The 21,159-nt window shown below is 32.5% G+C and overlaps 1 protein-coding gene across 3 annotated transcripts in view; it reads left to right on the top strand.

Moving 5' to 3' along the window:
* Positions 1-21,159, top strand: part of LOC148606493 (uncharacterized) — a 28,469-nt gene that overhangs the window by 3,307 nt on the left and 4,003 nt on the right. The window contains exons 4-18 of one of the 3 annotated variants that reach the window (XM_088547307.1): positions 1,934-2,055; positions 2,497-2,692; positions 2,825-2,961; positions 3,659-3,794; positions 5,912-6,070; positions 7,006-7,140; positions 7,649-7,758; positions 9,068-9,279; positions 10,601-10,741; positions 13,447-13,665; positions 14,903-15,051; positions 15,693-15,833; positions 18,043-18,222; positions 19,193-19,360; positions 19,979-20,055. In XM_088547307.1, coding sequence (XP_088403433.1) covers positions 1,934-2,055; positions 2,497-2,692; positions 2,825-2,961; positions 3,659-3,794; positions 5,912-6,070; positions 7,006-7,140; positions 7,649-7,758; positions 9,068-9,279; positions 10,601-10,741; positions 13,447-13,665; positions 14,903-15,051; positions 15,693-15,833; positions 18,043-18,222; positions 19,193-19,360; positions 19,979-20,055 — 2,282 coding nt within the window. Of the gene's footprint in view, positions 1-1,933; positions 2,056-2,496; positions 2,693-2,824; positions 2,962-3,658; positions 3,795-5,911; positions 6,071-7,005; positions 7,141-7,648; positions 7,759-9,067; positions 9,280-10,600; positions 10,742-13,446; positions 13,666-14,902; positions 15,052-15,692; positions 15,834-18,042; positions 18,223-19,192; positions 19,361-19,978; positions 20,056-21,159 lie in introns of those variants that run through there. The other 2 variants (XM_088547308.1, XM_088547309.1) reach the window with 2 other exon arrangements.

Consider the following 21,159-nt stretch of genomic DNA (forward strand, 5'->3'; position numbering starts at 1 on the left):
GAGTTGCTCATTTGCTTTTGTTACTTTGTATGTATAATTTTAGTTACTTTATGTTCTTTGTTGTGTATGTCTGTTTTCCATGTCTGGTCTTTGTCCCTGGATTACATTCTTTTGATTACCGGTATAACCTTGGTTACCTTGATTACTCTCTCAGTTAAAATCTCATTTCACAAATTCATGATATTTGTTAAAAATAAATTAATTTATCAGTGGCACATTTTAAATGGCCCTATAATTTCTGCTCAAAGAAGAGCTATCAACAGTTTGTTTCAGATGTCATAATTGATACTAACTGACTCAACAAGTACTGAATTCAACTTGTCTGTCTGTCTGTTCACATGTTTTGTCACAAAAATCTTGACTACTACTGGATGGACTGGTTTTAAATATGGTATTTAAATGACTTTTTCTAGATGGGGCATAGGTTTTTAGTAGTAGTCCTTGTAAGAATCATGTAAATTCTGTAATATGTGATACACCCCAAATAATGCTACAAAAAAGGCTGAAAAGCCACATGTTCATTTCTATTTACTACAACATTTTAAATAAAATATCAAAAATAAAAATATACAAATGTATAGGCTTTCCAACCATGAATCACATTTTGCATGATTCTTATCTGGAGTGCTATTGAAATGACTTTTGTTGCTATCTGTAGAGCTTTGATATAAGCTTCCTGTTTGAGTGGGATTTGCCATTTTTCTCTACATTGATTGATTAAGAAAGTTTTCATCACAAAAATCTTGGTCCGCACTACATGGATCGATTTTAAATATGCAATCTGCAAGGTTCTTATTCAAATGCGATCTGCATTGTACATGCAGTTTTGGTTATTTTTTAGAGCTTTTATACATTTATTTGCAGTATGCAATGATTTTAATTCTAATACAATCACAAGTCATGTTGTTTAATTAATAGATGGTGCATATGTTGTATTGGAGTATACCTAGCATGACAACTTGTGTAACTTCATGTTAGGAAATAGGACTTAATAAATAATGATATTTTTTGTGCATGGTTATACTCCTTACAACATCCTCATACATTTAGTGGAGTAACATTTGGAGAAGTAAATTTGAACTAAATTGCTTTTTATTCCAGGAGTTCTAATTTAGTTTCTTTTTAGAGCAAATATCCTGGAATTTTCCCAATTTCAAATCAATGTCATTGAAAAAGGATAACATACAGGACCTAGGAAATAAAACTTTCAAAAGTCCTAGTTCAGAACTTTAGGACCCTAGACCTCAGACCCCCTTTATTTTGAACTACTTATGCCCATGCTGATGCCTTCTTTTGTTTTTGTTTGTACTGATGATGTGACATTGGGATTGAATACAATGTATTTGTTTCCCTTAGTTCTACTTCATAACACTGTGAAACCTGTCTGTACCAAACCTTGGATAATCTAAAAACCTGTCGAAACCAGACACTTTGAAAAGTCCCTTAATATCAATGTAAATGTATTTAAAACCATAGGTAAACTGAACACCTAAACCAATTCAGTTTCAAAATCCAAAAGAGGTTCAGTTAATACTGGTTTCACTGTAATATGCAAATAGTATACATGTTTTAATACTGGTGTAGTTGTAATTGGTTTTACATCAATAGACTGTGAGCTAGAGTCAAGGAGTAATTAAGGGAACCACAATTCTGGCAGAAATAAAAAAAATGCAAACCAAGGACAAAGACCAGACATGGAAAACAGACACTGACAATATAGAACATAAAGTAACAAATAATTTAGAGTATCAATTTTTTTTTTTTTAATTTAAATTTTAATTTTAATCCAAATTTTGAATTTGAATTAACCAAACAATGAAATACCACACAAATTGACCTGGCAATAAAGTTTTCATCAGTAATATGGTTCAATGCTTGTATGTCAGACCTTTTAGATCATATTATAACTGTATTACTGTCTATATCATTGCAGATTTCCCTGTGCCACAGATCACTTGTTTGATAGAGCACTTCCATATGTATACTGGGCTAGGGGCCAAGTGCAGCTAGCCACACATCATTTCATAGAACTCTCTAAGAGGACAGATCAGAGTGGTGAGTTAGATCAATTTTAACTTTTATCTACCTTTTTATATGCTTTCTATTAACGGACATACGATTTATGGAATACTGCTGCCCATATCTCTATGTTTCTGTCTGTCTGACTGTGCATATGTGATACGAGAATTCAAAAAGGCTGGATGGGGTTTGAATAAATTTTGTGAAATGTCTTTATGCAAGGAAGCTCTCAATTACTACACCACCTGGTTTGAAAGTTGGTAATAAGTATTTATCATGGTACCCATCAATTTGTTCATCATTACACATTGCTCTGCAATTACTTCATGTTCTTATCACAACTACTTATCACAGCCACACAATTCTTGTTTCCAGTTTTTGATTTTACTACCAATGTTTACAACATAAAAATCATATTTCAGTACATGGAAATCTAAAATAAAACTATGTAGGTTTTTTTCTTTGTCTCTCTTCTAGAATTAGAAAAACAGACAAAAGCCTTTTATTTGAATGAGGTAGCAAGGATGCACAGACATATAGGAGAAACAGAACTGGCAGCCAGGTTCTATAGAATGGCCAGTGATGTTTTACTAGGGGGAGGAAGAGTGGAGAAAGTAACCAGGGAGGTGCAAGGACAAATCCAGATGTTACTGGCCAACCTCAATGACACAGGGTAAGTCAAGGTCAAAGATCAAGGTCATGATTACTTTAATTAACCCTAATTTTCCATTATCCAAAAATATTCAATTACTTTACATATAAATGTATAAATAAATATATATATCAGATGTTTATTATTTTTTAGGGTATTGACTAAAGAAAAAGCCAACAAGTCTGTAGCCCATTGGAAGCACATTATAAACTCTTCAGATTTATTCAAAGAAGGATGTTATCGAGAGGCTGTAGAGGCGTTCCTTTGTTACCATGGCAGTAACATTTCTGGTGAATCTAGAACTTTTTTCTGTTTTCTTTCACTAATGTATTGCTATGATATTGATGTATAACACTGTTTAAAGAAAATGTGGCTACAGTGTTAGATTTAAGTACCAGTCCATATAAAATTCAGGCACTGCCTATGGTAAAGTGATTCATGGTGTAGAAAAACCTATGGATTAGACAATGCTTTTTTGGTCTATATATGCTACATTTTTATGTGACAGTAGTCCTTACTGTATTTAGATCTGTACTTTGAGAAAACTACACTTTAACCTCCCACTAAAACCAACCAAATCAAATCAAATCAAGAACAATAACTCTTGTAAAGTGCTAATTTCATGTACAATCTGTATGAATTTTATCTCAAAAGCACAAAACCTAAATGAAAAACTAAGACTTGTTATGTGATCTATAGCGGTTTCAGAACAAGAAATAAAACGGACTTTGGTGGGATTTTGACATGCATGAATCACTTCTTGTCTGATTTTTATAAACACTGATACTTAACTTCTTAGCAGAGGTGATTGTCCTGATTTGGCAAATTTAAATGTTTTTGAGATTGCCTCTTATTTGTAAATATACTCATATGCTTGTGATTAATTTGTCAATCAATGGATTGAAATAGCTAGCTAGAAATAACAACATGCGATTGATTAAGAGAAATTTTTATCAATAATTCAGACTGTTTATTTTTTCACAAAAGGGCCAAGTTGGTTACAGCAAGCAGCTGATTGGTTAGAAGACCTCACCAAGGGAGATAACTCACTACTTTACCATACAGCATGTGTTCATGCATTTATGGGTGATTATTCAAAAGCTAGACGAATTATGAAAGAAAGGTAATCTTTTAAAGTACCTGTATAGTAGTATGCTTTTCACAGTCTCAACAATTAAGGTTTGTTGGACTAAATGAAATGCAATGACTAGTACAGGAAAATTTGTCTAAACCAACCCTGAATAATCCTAAAACCTGTCTATGCCAGACCTTGAATAATCCTAAAACCTGTCTAAGCCAGACCCTAAATAGTCCTAAAACTTGTCGAAGAGTAATCAAGGGAACCAAGGTTGTAGTGGTAATCAAAAGAATGCAATCCAGGGACAAAGACCAGACATGGAAAACAGACATACACAACGAAGAACATAAAGTAACTAAAATCATACATACAAAGCAACAAAAGCAAATGAGCAACTCAGACTCCACTAAAAATTGGGAGCGTGGACCAGGTGCACCAGTATGGTCAGTGTCCTCTGCTTTTCTAGAAACACCTGCCGAGTTGCTCATGAAAAGTCAAGTCTTGTGTAGACAAAAGATGAAAGAGGAAAACTATGACACGTTGAACAAATCAGTTTTCATGGCGCAGATGGATACACCGTAATGATCCACAAGCTTATGATAAATACGACCATAAAACTTCTGTAATGATCCACAAGTTTATGATAAATACGACCATAAAACTTCTGTAATGATGACTTCAATCTTAAAGCAACATAACCCTTTTCCAGAAGCCTATTTGTTAGAATTCTAGCGCAATACAAACAGTCTGCATAGTTACGGCAAGCTCTGGCATACTCTGGTTTACCTCTAACCCATTACATTGCGACATTTTTTTTCTATCAGATTTGAATGATTGAATCTTTTGGGCTCAAATTTTGCCTGGTCAAAAATTTATGCATCAATTAACTGACATCTCAACAACACTTATAAATGATTAAGTGTAAGAATCAGATGTGGCAATCTCTAAACCAGATCCTGAATAATCCTAAAACCTCTCTAAACCAGACCCTGAATAATCCTAAAAACTGTCTAACCCAAATCCTGAATAATTCTGATGCATCTCTCATACAGTTTTGTTTAAGTCCCTTCATATCAGTTTACATGTATACTTGCCTAGTGACCTGTAGTTTTTGGGTCATACCAGCAAAAATGCTCCTTCACCCCCAGCAATGATGACCCATTGCCGCAAAATTGATCGTCACCAAAGAAATGCCTGACAATGACTGAATTGTTCTCCCTAGGCCATCATAGCATCTCAGGGCTGAGACACTATATGAAAGAACCAAGATGCTTAAAAAATAATACTTTTAAATTTTATCTGATTCCTACAGATTTCAGCATTTAATCATTTATAAGTGTTGTTGAGATGTCAGTTAATTGATGCACAAATTTTCAACCAGTTAAAATTTGAGCCCGAAAATTCAATCATTCAAATCTGATGGAAAAAAAATGTTGCAATGTAATGGATTACAGGTACACATGGCACAATGACATGTGGAATTCATGTTTATATTGTTTTTTACATGATACCTCAGTGGATAAATATATGACTTGTATCCATCAGGTAGTGAACTAGAAAAATGGAAAGAAAAATAGCATAACTAATTGATAAGAGTGAATAACCAAAATGTTATCACGGGTGCAAAAGAACGTCTAGATTTAACGAGTGTGTGGAACAAGTTAAATTTTAATGTGTTCTACGCAGGAATGATCATATTTTGGTTATTTATGATAACCAATGGATTATTCTATTTATTATTTATTCTTAAGATTTTCTCCCTTATTTGTTGCTATTTTTTCTACATAAAATTCAAATTTTATAAACGACTGGTATACATATTGCAATGTTTGGTGACGTTTTGGCAGGAGAAAGTCCCGAGAGTAACATGTCAAAATTTATTTCACAGTGTGAATGATCGAAATTTTTTACACTGGGAACATTTGGTAAATCACTGCTATTTATGTAATAACTATTGAAAACTTATACAGAGGATGAATATGGGAAATATGTCAAAGAGACAACTTCACCCGGATGAAATATGCCAGCTCAAGGCCACATGTGGGTCTTCAATGAACGACGAGGAAACCCTCACACCACTGGACAGGCTGCAGCTGGCCCTTGTATGGTTTACAATTTCAAGGAGCTGCAGATCTATTACCATATATGTTATTGCCTTCCAGAGGTCTTAAATTTCCACCTAAAACTACATTACCAGACCATTTGAGTTCTTTGAAGGCTTCAAAAGAGTGGGGATGTCTGACATGTGATCAAAGTGAAAAAAGTCACATGAGAGTCATTTGGAGAACCCAGCTGCTGCCTCCTCTTTTTAACAGTCCGAGGTATTAAATTTCTTAATAGTATTTTTTTCCTCATAGGCACAGGCTAACTTCATATTAAACTGGCATAACAGACTTATTGTCTTCATATATACAAATACATGGTGTTGAAATATATAATTGTGCTGTATTTTGTCTACATATACTTTTTAGCCTGTAATTTTTAAGCCACACCTGTGATTATTTGAGATTCCTATGAAGACAGGGATTTCCTGAAACTTGATATCAAAGTTTGGGATAATATAGAAATCACTCACCCTATCGATATGCCTTTCTGTCTATTCGTCTGTCCACGTTTCTTTTAAGTGAAACTCTTTCTTAACCACCAAAGGATTTTTAATGAAATTTAATAGAAAGTTTGGGCATCATATGTAGATGTGCATGACAGAATGTAATTACTGCTGCAGGACTTAAAAAAAAAGAGATAATTCAACATAATAATTTTACATGTTTAAAAACTTCATAAGCACAACTCCCAAACCTTTCCAAGGATTTCAATGAAATTTAATAGGGAGTCGGGGCATTTCAGAGGACTTCTAAGGGAGATAATTCAACCTAATGTTTTTTTTTACATTTTTAAACATTTAACTCCATTTAAAGTGGGGGTATTTTCTTTGTGAACTCTCTGACACTATTTTTAGTTTATAATAAAACAATTTTTTACTTATTTTGAAAAAAAAATTATCAGTTTATGCATTGAAGGATATAATCAGTATATATATTGGGATATTGTATATATCTTAAGTTCTAATATAAAAACTACAGGGAAGTATTTAGAAATCTCATTTCTTTTAAGTCAAAAATAAAATTTCTAACCTTTAATTAAACTAGAATTCTAGTACGTCATTTTGTACCTTTAATCGTTTTTTTATATTTTAGATACATTTTATATATATATTTTTATATTATATTTTATATTTTTATATTTTATATTTTAGTAAAAAGAAAGCATCAGTAGGAGATATTAGTAACCCAGATCTCAATCTACGCTTGAGTAATCATGGCTATATCACAGGGGATTTTCAGCTATACTTACCTCCTGTGAGAGGAGTGTATCTAAACCCATATACTGGGTAAGAAGTACTACATTCTTCAGATTTTTAGTGAAGTTCCTCATTTTCTTTGTTTCTATGTACTAGTTAATTTTTTTTTCCATTGTTGTATGTGTCTATTTTCTTTGCATTGTCATTATCACTGGGTTATGTTCTTTTTGAATACCTTTTCCAATATTACTTCTAGTTCTCTTGATTTTTTTCTCTTTGTTAAATGAGGGTATTTTCAGCATGGTTTTAGCCAATGCCATTACTTATCTATTGAGACTGTAGAAATGTTGCAATATTTACTAATGGAAAGATTATTTCTTTTGTGTATCACTTAAATTTTGCATGTTGACTTGCATTGGTAAGCATACCTTTCCTGTCTACTTTACAATTATGAGTTATTTATTATGCTTACTTAATTCAAGATTGAGTAAGACTTAGCCCAACAACATGTAACCTCAGATGTAAGTATTTTATTTCAATCACATGTTGTTTATTTATTTTTTTTGTGATAAACGTTGACTGACTTCTTTACTTGTAGATATCTGGCATTTCCAAGTGTCCCAGGCCATACAGAGAGCTGGAGCTATAATCAAACCTTCTTTGATTTTAGTGTTTCCTACAACCGTGGTAATCAGTATGGCTACTCAGGTATACTTGATATCATCAATGATTTGATTGGTTCTCATACTGTATGCTGAAATTAGTGGTACAAAGTTTCTCTCTCATCTTTTTTTAGTGTTCATCACTAATCCATTATTGCCATATCATTCCATTTACGTTCTCAAATCTCTTTATATGTAATGTATAAGGCTCCAATCAATTTTATACTGGGGCTGGGATTTTTTTGAAAAAAATTAAATTATTTCAAATTTGAGCAAAACCATTTTTTTACTCAGCCATGGACAAAAACAAATTATGATTTAATATTCCCTCGTTACTTATCCATGTAGTTTTTTAAATAAAAAGTTTCAACTCTGGCTGCTTTTGAAAAAATAATATTTTCCCACTTGCCAGAAAAAATTTCTCAAACTCAACATAAAATCCCATGCCCCCTGGAGACGAAAGTGGTCTGTGTATAATTAAGATCTGCCATAAAAGTAATGAGTGCCCTATTGTGATTATTCTGTAGGTCTGTGTGGGTTACAAAAAGTTGTTGACCTTTGACTTTTATTTATGACCTTAAGATCAAAATGGTGTTTTTAGGTATTTCCACAACTTTTTTCAAATATTTAAATATATATGCAAATGAATGGCATATTTAGACAGAATACTTTTTGAAAGAAAAGTCAATCATTTAACAAGTAATGGTAATAGTTTATGTATTGGTAATTCTTAATAATAAGGTGGAAAGCAAAGGATGGCTTATATGGGTGAGATCAGTTCTAGCCTCTCACAAAACTGTCCTTGAACTGTCATAGTAACAGTTCTATGACAGATGTAGAACAGTTCTCGGACAGTTTTAGAGCCAGCTCTTCTGACGGTTCTAGCAAAGATGGCTCTACTAGTGGAACTGTCTCATGGAGCTGGTTACTACTAGAACAGTTTTCGTAAAGCCAGCTCTGCTAGAACTGTCAGAAAAGCTGGCTCTATTAGCAGATATGTTATCATAGGGCCGGCTCTGCTAGAACTGTCAGAAGAGCTGGCTCTAGTAGCAGAACTGTTATTGTAGGGCCGACTCTGCTAGAACTGTCAGAAGAGCTGGCTCTAGTAGCAGAACTGTTCTCGTAGAGCTGGTTTTGTTAGGAGAACTATCAGCTGGCTCTAGAACTGTTCTGTGACACTTTTAGAACTGTCCTAGAGCTGGCTCTTCTGACAGTTCCCCTGAGAGGTTAGAACTGATCTCTCATCTGTATGTCCAATCCACAAACCAAACAATTGCACAAGGTATGGGCGTATTTATTGTCTTGTAAAATGTATATATATATATATATATATGTCATAAACATATTTTTTACAGCATTACTTCATGTTCTTACTCCAGTGGAGGTGTATAGTGACAATGAAGGGGTCAAAGTTCATATCATTCTGCCGGGTGTAAAATGGATGAAATTACGAATTAACAACTTTGTAAATACTGAAACACACTCTATGAAGCTGATTAGGAAAGATGTTCATGGGAAGCCTACTAAGCTGAACTTATTTCAGAAGATACAACAGTTTTTATACAAGGTTAGGCCAGAGAATTAAAAAAACTTGTCTATTTAAGGTTACCCTTTCTATAAATATATTCTCCTCCTATAAGTGTCTATATATATTAGGTTATGTAATAAATGAAATGGTTTTACCTACTTACCATACTTTTTATCCAGTGTTTCCTTAAACAGACGTATTTTTCTTGGCCTCATTTATGAAAGAAGAATGCCAATTAAAACATGTACTATCTTAAAAAAAAGGTAGCTGACGCAGTAAAATTTTGCTCTTTTTTACTTCTGAGTTTCTACATTTCTTTCAAGAAATGAACACATGGCACGCAATTTATAAAATTTTCAATGCAGTTTTTTAGCTCACCTGGCCGTAGGCCATGTGAGCTATTGCCATCACTTGCATCGTTTGAAAATTTTTTCAAACTTCTTCTTCTCTGAAACTTCTGAATAGATTTGCATGAAACTTATAATGACTGTTCCTTAGAGTATCCTGCACAAAATGGCTGTTTGGATTTATGATTGGTTAAAAAAATGGCTGCCATTACTAAAAATAGAATATAGGGGTCAGACAGCAAATTTTTGCATATATCTCCAAAACCGTTAGGTTTAGCCAAATTCTGACATGGGTGAAAGTATTCTGCATGACGAGATCTATCTGTGGTCAAATTTCAATAGAAGAGCGTCCTTAAGGTCAAAGGGTAAAAAGCGAAGCTATACCAACGGCGTCAAAAAATAATTCATACTACCAAATACCTAAGTTGGAATAAAAAATGAAGCAGCCAAACAGAATATCTTATGGGATTAAACACCATACAGGTGTTTTCAAAATTTATCAGTGTGTAAAATTTGACCATTCACTTACAAGGACTTTAATGGCCAGTTTGTGGGTGAATGAATAAATGAATGAAAAACTACTATTTTGAAATATATAAAGCAATTATAGTAATATTACTGAAAGTAAGAAATCTCCTATTTTCTTTAAAAAAAACATTATCAAAAGACAGTGTTTGTGCTGAATTTAAATATTTCTACAGCATGCTTTTTTATGTACATATGCTATATTTTTATGAAACAATAATCCTTTCTGTATTCAGATTTTACTTTCATCTCCCACCAAAATCAACTAAATCAACCCAAAGTAAGGACAATGATAACTCTTTGATAATTTGGTGCACGATCTATATAACCTTTATCTCGAAAGACTGGTTATGTAGTCTGTAACCGTTTCTGAATTGGAAATAAAATTTAATTTGGTTATTTTTGTTAAGCGTGATTCAACTCCTGTCTGACTTTTATAAAGACTGGTACTTAAAAATCTAATTTACAATTTTTATCTCCTATTTCAGGAAGTTAAGAAAGAAATCGAGGATTTAGAATTTATAGAGGGGAAAATAAGTAAACATTTTAGTGACGTTGAGCAGTACAGAAGAGAACTGATTAGTTGCCTTGATATGTGTTTTAGAAATAGATGGTACTTGAATTTGAAGGTATTGATATTACTGGTAGGGGTATCATTTAATGTCCCATTAGAACTTTTTTTTAGCTTTGACCTGTCGTAACGTATTGGACTTATTTTTGAAGATTTAGAAAACATACCCTACCTGAAGTGTTCCATGCAACTATAATTAAGATATTTATATATTTGTGGTGAGGGAGGTTGGGGGAGGGGTTCTGGCCTTAATTGTAAAGGAATTAGGGAGCAAAAGAGGCTGAAAACTAACATGCTCCTGCATACATTCCAGGCATTAACTTGAACCAAAATGTATGGATCCTTTTGAGTCAAAAATAAGTATGAGATCTGCTTACTTTTTTTTGGCAAATTGCAAATTTTAAAGTTCTTTGATCACTGTTCAGTAGCTTATGCTATTTAGGGCTGTATCAAGCTTGAATGTGCTGTCTATAATTTTCCATACTGTTTTGGGTTGGAACACTGCAGTCATATCTAGCCAGGCCCTGCAGAGCATTTTTGTCGTTCTGTAAAGACACTAATAATGCCTTGGCTTGCTGAGTCTTGCTTATTTCTGAGTCACCTCTGTATGAATATAAGAGCTTTCTAGTTATCTTAGAAAGTGTTGCGTAAGTTTTCTGAAATAATTTAAAAATTAGATGTTATAAATTTCAAGGCATATAAGTCTATTTCCAGGTATTTCTTAATCAATATTTTGACCTCTTGTCTATAGAGGAACCACATTTTGTCGATATGGTCAAAAACATACTGAATGCTACTCATAAGCCTCATAAATCTTGAGAAAGTGGTAGTTATATTTCAGAGTGTATCCCCCAACCATAAAAATTATAAAAAAACAAATACAAATACTATTATAAGAAGACAAAAGACACTGAGCTAAAATACCAACCAATGCAAATGTATTTTACACCGAAGTCTTTACCCTTTACCTCCTCAATGTAACCCTTTACCTTCTCAATGTTACCCTTTATCTCCTCAATGTTACCTGCTCATTAGGGAGAGTAAACCTCCTTGTTAGGTCACTTGCGTTAGAAGGAGAATTATCTGTCCTTCCTGTAAGTTAACTTTCTTTAGAGGGAGAAAATTGCTCAGTTACGATGTAGGTCACTTGCTAGATATAGAGAATTACCTCCCTTTTGGGACACATTCCTTAGAGAGAAAAAAAATTTAGGACACTTGCTTAATGGGTAGGTTTACCTCCATATTAGGACACATTCCTTATAGAGAAAAAAAAATCCTATAAGGACACTTGCTAATTATGGGGAGAGTTACTTCCCTGTTAGGACACTTTCCTTAGAAAGAAAAAAAGCATCCTATTAGGACACTTGCTAATCATGGGGTGAGTATATACTGGCGTATAAGTCGATCTGCATATGAGTCGGAACCCCCTTCTCAGCCCAAAAATTCTGGAATCTAGCCTTGACCCGCTTATAAGTTGGACTGAACTCGAACTGAATTTTTACAGGTACAACAGTCGGTGAAATTGTAAGGAAGGGTACAATTTTTGATGGACAGTGATCATGGGTTAGTTGGTTTTTTTTTTGTGCTGCGGAAGTATTTACATCCAGGGCGTACGATGTGTCCGATCAACATAATAAACATGTGTATGTTTTTTTTTTTTTTTCTTTTTTTTTTTTTTTTATCAAATTGCTCTGTACATATTTGAAATGATTTACATACTAAATATAACAAGCCATTGAAGTTGTCATCATTCAGTGTTTACCTGTGACCCAAGTGAGACTGCCGTTTTACCTTAATTTGTTTATACAACTAATGACCAGATTAGAATATGTAAAAACTAAGAACTGTGAAGAACAATTTGTGAACGGAAACTTGGACACTTATTGAGATCAAAGTATTAAATTAATTACCCATTAATGTGGTCAAAGGATTGATTGCTCATTAATGTTATAACACCTTTTTACCCGGTAATCATCTTTTATTGTTTTCTTTTCAATCAAGTCCATCAAGATGGGTCTCTTTGATAAATACACCATACCTATTATTGTTATATTGTTCCCTGATTAGGTCTCACTAACCACTTCTAACGTTTTGCATTACTTTACATGTTAAAAAAGAAATTTTCAAAGTTTCACTGTGAATTCCCTGGACAATTGACCTCTTAAAGTTGCATACCATTGCTTAACTTGGAAAATAAGACTTTCAAAATCATTAAATGTTAATCAGGTACGACGGTTGTAGAAATTCCTCACAAAATTTACATGAATAAATAATTCTGAAAATCCACATTTTTACCTTTTCTGCTAACTGACAGCATGGAGGCAAATTACTCACACATGTAAACAATATTCATTCACTTTTGTAGTAAATTACAAAGGTATTTGGGGGGGGGGGGCATTTGACCCGGAAGTGGTTAGTGAGACCTTAATAGGGACAATAATCTCCCTTTAGGACACTTTCTTTAGATAGAGAATACTATACATATAATAGAAAGAGATCTGTTCTTTACCTGTTTGGTTACTTGCTAAAAAGGAGGAAAACTGTCCTGTTAGAACACTTGTAATAAAGGGAGGATTAATTACCTGTTAGTTCACTTTCTTTGGAGAGAATTTTATCACCTATGTTTTCTGTCGCCTGGATATAGCTGAAATATTGCTGCTCGGGCGTTAAACCCCAACAATTAATCATAGGTTTTCTGAGATTGACATATTTGAAATGTCGAGAATTATTCTGCATAGAAACTAGTGTTTTCAATCTTTTCAGGCCCTTCAAACTACATTAGAATATGTAAAGAATGACTTGAAGAAATCTTTCCATAAAGACAAACCAAGGTACTTGCGATATTTGCATGAGAAGCGTTGTGCTAAGCCAGTTATAGTTCCTCAAGAGAATCCTGTAAACTTTGGAAAGAGTCTTGTACTTATTTTTCATTACTTCAGGGATGGAAACCAAGGAACTACTTTTTACAATACAATCAGAGTGGTGAGTATCTCCAAAGTGAGTAATTTGCATCATACATAGCTCCCTAAATAAGTCTCACTGTGGTGAGCAATGAATTTTCTTTTGTATTTTTTTGTGAATATTTTTTTTCAGGAGTTTAACAAAATAATTTCTTCAGAATTTTTCAAACAAGAGAAACAGAATTATTCTATTCAAAGAGTTTATTATTTCATTTCTCATTTCAAGGTATTTATTAAAACTAAAAATATAATATATGGCAAGCTTAAGTGAAAAAAAATCTATATTTTGTAATATAAGAAAAATATAGAAAAGATTTTGTGATATTAAAAATTCCTTTTCTGATATTGCAAATTCCAGATTTAGTAATATTATAAAATATCACACATTTTGTAATATCATTTTTTTGTAATAATTTTTTAATACTATGAAATGATTTTCTAATATTAAAAAAACTGAATCCGACAAATCTATTTATTTATATTGGAAAATCAATTTCTAATATTAAAAAATCGTTTTTCAATATTAGAAATTCAATTGAATTTTTAATATTAAAATATGTTTTTTTTTTATATTAAAAAAGTGTTTTCTGATATTAGAAATCTAATTTGTAATATTAGAAAATGAATTTGTAACATTAGAAAATCATTTTTTAATATTAGAAAACACTTAATTTGTAATATTAGAAAACACTTATTTTATAATATCAGAAAACACACTTTTTAATATTAGCAAACCATTTTGTAATATTAACAAATAATTACAAATCATTTTCTAATATTGCAAATTCCTGATTTAGTAATATAAAATATCACACATTTTGTAATATTACAGACTGAATTTGTAATATCAGAAAATGAATTTGTAATATTAGAAAATGAATTTGTAATATTAGAAAAGGAATTTGTAAAATTAGAAAAACATTTTTGATATTGCAAAATGATTTTCAAATATTTAAAAATCGTAATTGAATATCACAAATCCATTTTTGATATAAATCTAATTTGTAATATTAAAAAAATCTGTTTTTTATATTAGAAAATGCTCATTTTTGTCCACTTTGGCTTGCCATAATAATAATTATTAGCAGTTCTTTACAGTTAGTAAATTAAATTGAAAAATAACAATCATTTAAAAAATGGCGTTTTGTGTGCTGTTCATACACGTTGCCTCTTAAAAGCAGCATTAGAACCAAAGAGGAAGTTCAGGATCAAGATCCAAAGAGAAATTTATCAGTACGTCTGCACTTAATTTTCTGTAGATTATCAACTGTTCTGATGAAGAGACATTCAAGAATCCTGTAATAGAGATGTTCCCACCATATTTGGCAGGGTGTGGTAGAACAGTTACAATAGATTCTGAGTCAAGAAGGGTGCCTGGAGCTAAAATTGTTTGTTGTAAAGAAATAGGGTATGTTCAACTTATAACCCTGACCTAGGTTTATAAAAAAAAAAAAACTCAAATTGAGATTGTCTTCAATCCTTCGGGTTTTCATCAAATTTTTAATTTCATGTGATTTGATTGATGCAAATATAATTGTGATTGGTCAATGATCAGTTTCTGATCAGTCATCGATCCATTGAAGCAATCCATTTAACCAGTAATTATATCACTTGACCACTGAGGGGTAAATATATTTTACCAATTCCATTGTTTATTTCAGCATTTTGTACACATATTTACTGCATGCAATAGATTTGAACATCTATCAATTACTTTTATATCACATTTGTTTTATTTTTAACAAAAAATGTGGATTAAAAAACTTAAATTCAAGATAAATGGTTTTATATTGGTTCTTCAAATGGAAATTCTAAAAAGGAGAAGGGTCATTAAGGGCCATTTTTTGCCCAATCTTAGAAGTAAATGATTTTATGGTTTTCTCTTTGTTGCAACTTGTTTGTTACCATATTGGATTCTTCAAATGGAAATTCTAAAAATTTAAGAACTGTCGCTGGTCATAGGGTATCAATCTGTCTAGTATTTGTGCAGATCAGTTCAGGGACTGTAGTTCTACCTAATGTAAAACCTATTTTATTATTATATTTCAGAAAAGAAAAAGATTTTAAGAAGCTATTAAATGAGGATGGACATGAATTTGATATTATACCATCAGATTATATAAAACAAACCACGCCATTATTTCATGTGATGGGGGACACCACAATTTACATTCATGAATCTAGGGAGAGGTTTGTTTTACTTTTCATCCTGTAAAAGGTAAAGTTTCTGAAGTTCAGTTAAAGACGACCCATACAAAAATAAGCATTTGGAATGTATGTAAAAATAGCCCTACTGAAAAAATACAACTTGTTCCTTTAAGCCAGTTGTAAATCATTGCGTGAATTTGTGTAAAATTGAAAAACAAAACAACCCATCCTGTAAAAAATAAAAACCTTCAATTACGGTCTCAAGTCATGTAAAATAGAAACAATTATTGCTTCTATGGAAGGATTGATGACAATCTGATATTAAGGTGGTAGACCTAGGGTAAAGGATGCAACTCTTACAAATCATTGGAATGTTTGTATTCAGTATTTTACATCAATCTCGTGTAAGCATCAAAGTAACTTGGACTGATTTCATTCTTTTTCAAAGGAAAGCTTGAAAGGCGTTAGTGTAATTGAGTATGATACAAACACATCACTGATTTCAAGAGTTATATCCCTTACTCTAGGTGTACCTCCTTAATTGGTTATTGATGATCAATTGTAATTATAGATGCATCAATCTCATACCTTTTAGTCTTTGGAACAGTTAATATGAGAGATAGACACACCCCATAGAGACTATATGATGTGGGAGATTTTTACATTATAGGAATTTTTTTACCCTAAAAATCAGTAATTTGGTTTTTTTTTTCACAGAAAGTAAAATAATTTTAACTAGAAACCTCCCACAACATTCATTTGGAGATTCTAAATTTTTTCAGTTATTTTGTGGAACTCTCTTTAAATGTTGAAAAGTTAACTGATATGCAATCTGTGCAGGCACTTTAACAGGGAATACAAGTTACATGATAATTGGTTAAAAAAAATAATGTAAATAAATAAAGTATTTGCATTTTAACCAATTTTTAGCTAACCTGGCCAAAGGCCATCACTTGGTGTCCATCGTCATCGTCATCCAAACTAAGTTGTTGTCGTCCGTCGTAGTTTTTGTCATTAACAATTTTTTCAAAACTCTTCTCCTCTGACACTACTTGACCAATTGGAACCAAACTTGGTATGAATGTTTCTTTGGATATCCTGCATAGAACTGTTTTGTGGATCCATCTAAAAATATGGCAGCCATTACTAAAAATAGAACATAGGGGTCAGACAGTAGTTTATCACACATATCTCCAAACCGTTTAGGCAAACTAATTCAGTTGCTGAAATTATTCTTATTATCAGGCCTTCAAAAGTCTTCAGGGATCAAAGTTGTCAGGTGACACCTTGTAAGACTTATTGCCCTTGAAGGATGAAAAAAAGATGTTTCTTTTTTTTTTTTTAGTTTTCAGCCAATATCTTGAAAACTATGATAGTTTGAAAGAAACTTTTTATTGCTGAAATGATCCTTATGAGAAGTCCTACCAAAGTCTTCTTGAGTCCAAATCAGTGGATAAATTCTTGTTTCATTTATTGCCCTTGAAAGACAAAAAATAACCAGGTCCTGGCAGCCTTTTGTTTGCATGTGTCTCCAAAACCATTAGTTTTAGCCAAATTCTTTCATTTGCTGATATGATCCTTATTGTAAGATACAAAAGTATCTAAAGGGTCGAAGTTGTCAGATGACTTCTTGTAAGAGTTGTTGCCCTTAAAGACGAAAAATGACAGTTTCTATTAACAGGTTTCAGCCAATATCTTGAAAACTATGATAGATAGAAAGCAATTCTCAATTGCTTTAATGATTCTTATGATAAATCCTACCAAAGTTTTCTTGACTCAAATTTTTGGACGACTCTTTGTTAAATTTATTACCCTTGAAGGACAAAATTTAACCAAGTGAGCGATTCAGGCTCCTGGGAACCTCATGTTAGATGAGTAAATTATATATGAAAAAGTATTTTCTTAAGATGTGATGGATGTATTTCAGGTTAAAATTGTCCCTCCCCCTTTTCCACTTACATATACTACTGTTTCTTTGTGGTCTGCCTGACTCTTACATTTGTAATTTGACTTACAAAGCTCACTTAAACCTTACAAATTTGACTTACCAAGCACACTAAAACCTTACCAAATTTGATTACAAGCACAATAAAACCATACAAAATTTAATTACCAAGCACATTAAAACATTATATAATATTACTTATGGAGCACCCTTAAAATAGGGAGAGCAAAATCACAGTTGTATAAGATAGGTGGTAGACACCAGAGAAGGAGGTTCATTTTAAAATGATTGGACTTACTATTTCAGGATATGTATGAGGAAGAATGGAGCCACAACTGAGCTGCCTAATTTCAAAGGAGTCAAGAAGATTCAGGTTATTAATGCTACTGTTTGTATAGTGCAGGAATTTAGTGGGATCTGCCTTTATAATATGCACAATCAGAAATGTCTGAAATTTATTGTACACATACCTAATAGTATGGAAAGGTTAGTCAAACTAGATTTATTCCCTTTAAAGTGTAAAGTTTAAAGGGCATAGTCACTGTATGTTCAGGGCTCCAGAACATTAATTTCTGTTATCTGTGTCAAGTTGATAGTAATTTAAATTTTCAAATTTGATTTCTTTAATTGGAACATTAACCAACAAAGTTCAAGGATAAATACATGAAATAAGAATCTGTCTGTATGTACTGCTTCCATCAGTCTCACCAAAAACAATTTGGTGGTCTTCCAACTAATTTTTTTGGGGGCAGCCATTATATTAGTCTATATATTGGCGTTTCTAATTTGGCAGATGCTTAGTGGTGCACAAATTACTTAAATCCTGAGTAGATATTTTAGGGAATGTAACTCTGGCATTTTAAGACAGACAGCTAAAATACACCATAATTAGCACCCTGCAAAAGAGTAATCAAGGGAACCAAAGTTAAGCGGTAATTAAAAGAATGTAATCCAGGGACAAAGACCAGACATGGAAAACAGACACACACAACAAAGAACATAGAGTAACTAAAATCATACATGCAAAGTAACAAAAGCAAATGAGCAACTCGGACTCCACTAAAAACAGGGAGCGTGGACCAGGTGCACCGGTACGGTAAGCATGCTCTACTTTTCTAGAAACACCCGCCGAGTTGCTCATAAAAAGTAAAGTCTGGGGTAGACAAAGAGGAAAGGAAAACTATGACATGTGGAACAAATCAGCTTTCATGGTGCAGATGGAAACACAGTAGCAAACTAAAAAATAACCACTAAAATGATATTTAGAATTGGTTTATTTATTTATGTTCTGGATTATGTGAATTTTGGCGTAAGGAAAGATTGACATTAGTATGTCGCAGTATCAAATCAGGTTATGAAAAACAACTTCATGGTTTGCTTAATGTGAACCAACTAGATCTGAAAGTGGAATTGTCACATATTTATTCTTATGTAGTAAACATACGTTGTTTTACAGGGAAATGCTAGAAACTGATGAACATGTTATTAGATTAAATGGACATAAGGAGTTTAAAATTCTTCATACCAAGAGACAAATTAGAGAGAAAAGGGGGATAATTAATAAAATAGCACTGGTTCTGGAGACTTTATTTATTGTTATAGAGGTACCAGATGAACCATCAGAGTAAGTTTATGTACAAAAAGCTGATATGTCTCTTTTTTAGGTTGTGGTTTGGTGTATTAGTATATAATGAATATACATTGTACATGGATTTCAATGCCAACAAAGTTTGATGGGATATAATCATTATTCTATTTTTTACTTCATTCTCCCAACAGTCTATTACATAGACCGATAAACAGTTTACAATCAACATCAATAGCCTTAGACTATGTTCTTGGAATGAGTTTTAGATATACCTTAAGACTAAGTATGGGCCAATTTCTATGCAATGTATTTTACACTGCAAGGGGATGCTATTCTATGCCTGGGATTCTATCCACTGCCAAGGTATTTTTTGTATTTGGTCTCATGACCTTTCCGATCAACAAATCAGATTTCAGCTTTCATTATTTTGGAAGTGACATTTAAAGGGAAGCACCACAGTGTTCTGTAAAAGTTATCTGACAGAAAATTCAAATAGATTTTTTTTACAATACAGATAAAATGTAATAAGCAGGAAGAGAGGCTCAATATAGCTACTGGTTGTTTCTTGTTCAAAAACTGCCTGTGTTGTTTTCCTGAGATATTATTTAGAATTTCATTTTCATGAGATTAATTTTATTTTACTGTACATTTCAGTATAGATGAAGCTACCATCACAGCTGCAGTACATTTACCAGGGTATCCTACTGACTGTTGTTTTATCAGTGTGGATGGTAAGAAAAGCTACAGAAATCTAACTTACTTTTACAGATACTTTGTTTCATTAGAGAAAGGAACATATACGGTAAAATGTGACAAATGCACCTTCATATAAACTTAATAAAAATATTTAATACTTACAGAGGTCACCAAAAGGTCTTCAATAAGTGTAAACATACCTTCAAGTAAGCTCTAAAAGGCCCGGCATTTAAAGTAATAAAATCCGTGGTAATTGAATGATGACATTTCTTCAACTTGACTATTTATGAGCAACTCGGCGGGTGTTTCTAGAAAAGCAGAGGACGCTTACTCTACTGGTGCACCTGGTCCATGCTCCCAGTTTTTAGTGAAGTCAGAGTTGCTCATTTGCTTTTGTTACTTTGTATGTATGATTTTAGTTACTTTATGTTCTTTGTTGTGTATGTCTGTTTTCCATGTCTGGTCTTTGTCCCTGGATTACATTCTTTTGATTACCACTGTAACCTTAATTCTCTTGAATACTTTTCAAAATAAACTAAAAAGTCAAATAACAAAACAAAGACATATTGATGACCAACATCTCTTGTCTGTGGACATGCACAAGTCTGCAGTGGGTTTAAACTAGTTTTATAAGGCCTTAATCATCCTTGTTTAATTTCAGGTCAAAATTGAACTAAAAAAACAAATAAACACACCATAAAATTCACTCAGTAATATATCCAATTCTCCTTCATGGAATATTTCAACATACAACATATGGACAAAATGAGATATCCAATAAAAGAATGCTCAACTGAACCATGTCGGGAATAAACTGGAAAACTGTTTAGTTTAACTTGTTCTGAAGTCCTGGCTTATCATTTTTTGTGCATTTAGAACAAAACACAAGCCCAAATTGAATATCCCCTTTTATTCCTTGAGAGGGTTAATTTAGAAAGATTCCTTTGGTTTGGTTTCGATGTTTTATTGTTAAGCATAAGTTCATTGCGATTTTTTTTCTGGCAATAAAAAATTTAGTGTTTTAAAAATGTACTGGGTGCATGAACATTTTTGCTTAGGTTAAAATATCATTTAATTTACTGGAATGAAATTTTGGAGAAAATACCTCTGTGCAAAAATTTGTATGATTGGTTCAGACT

The sequence above is a fragment of the Perna viridis genome, chromosome 9 (genome assembly GCF_037379345.1).
Source record: "Perna viridis isolate PV_CMFRI_1.1 ecotype Kerala chromosome 9, ASM3737934v1, whole genome shotgun sequence".
Lineage (NCBI taxonomy): Eukaryota > Metazoa > Mollusca > Bivalvia > Mytilida > Mytilidae > Perna > Perna viridis.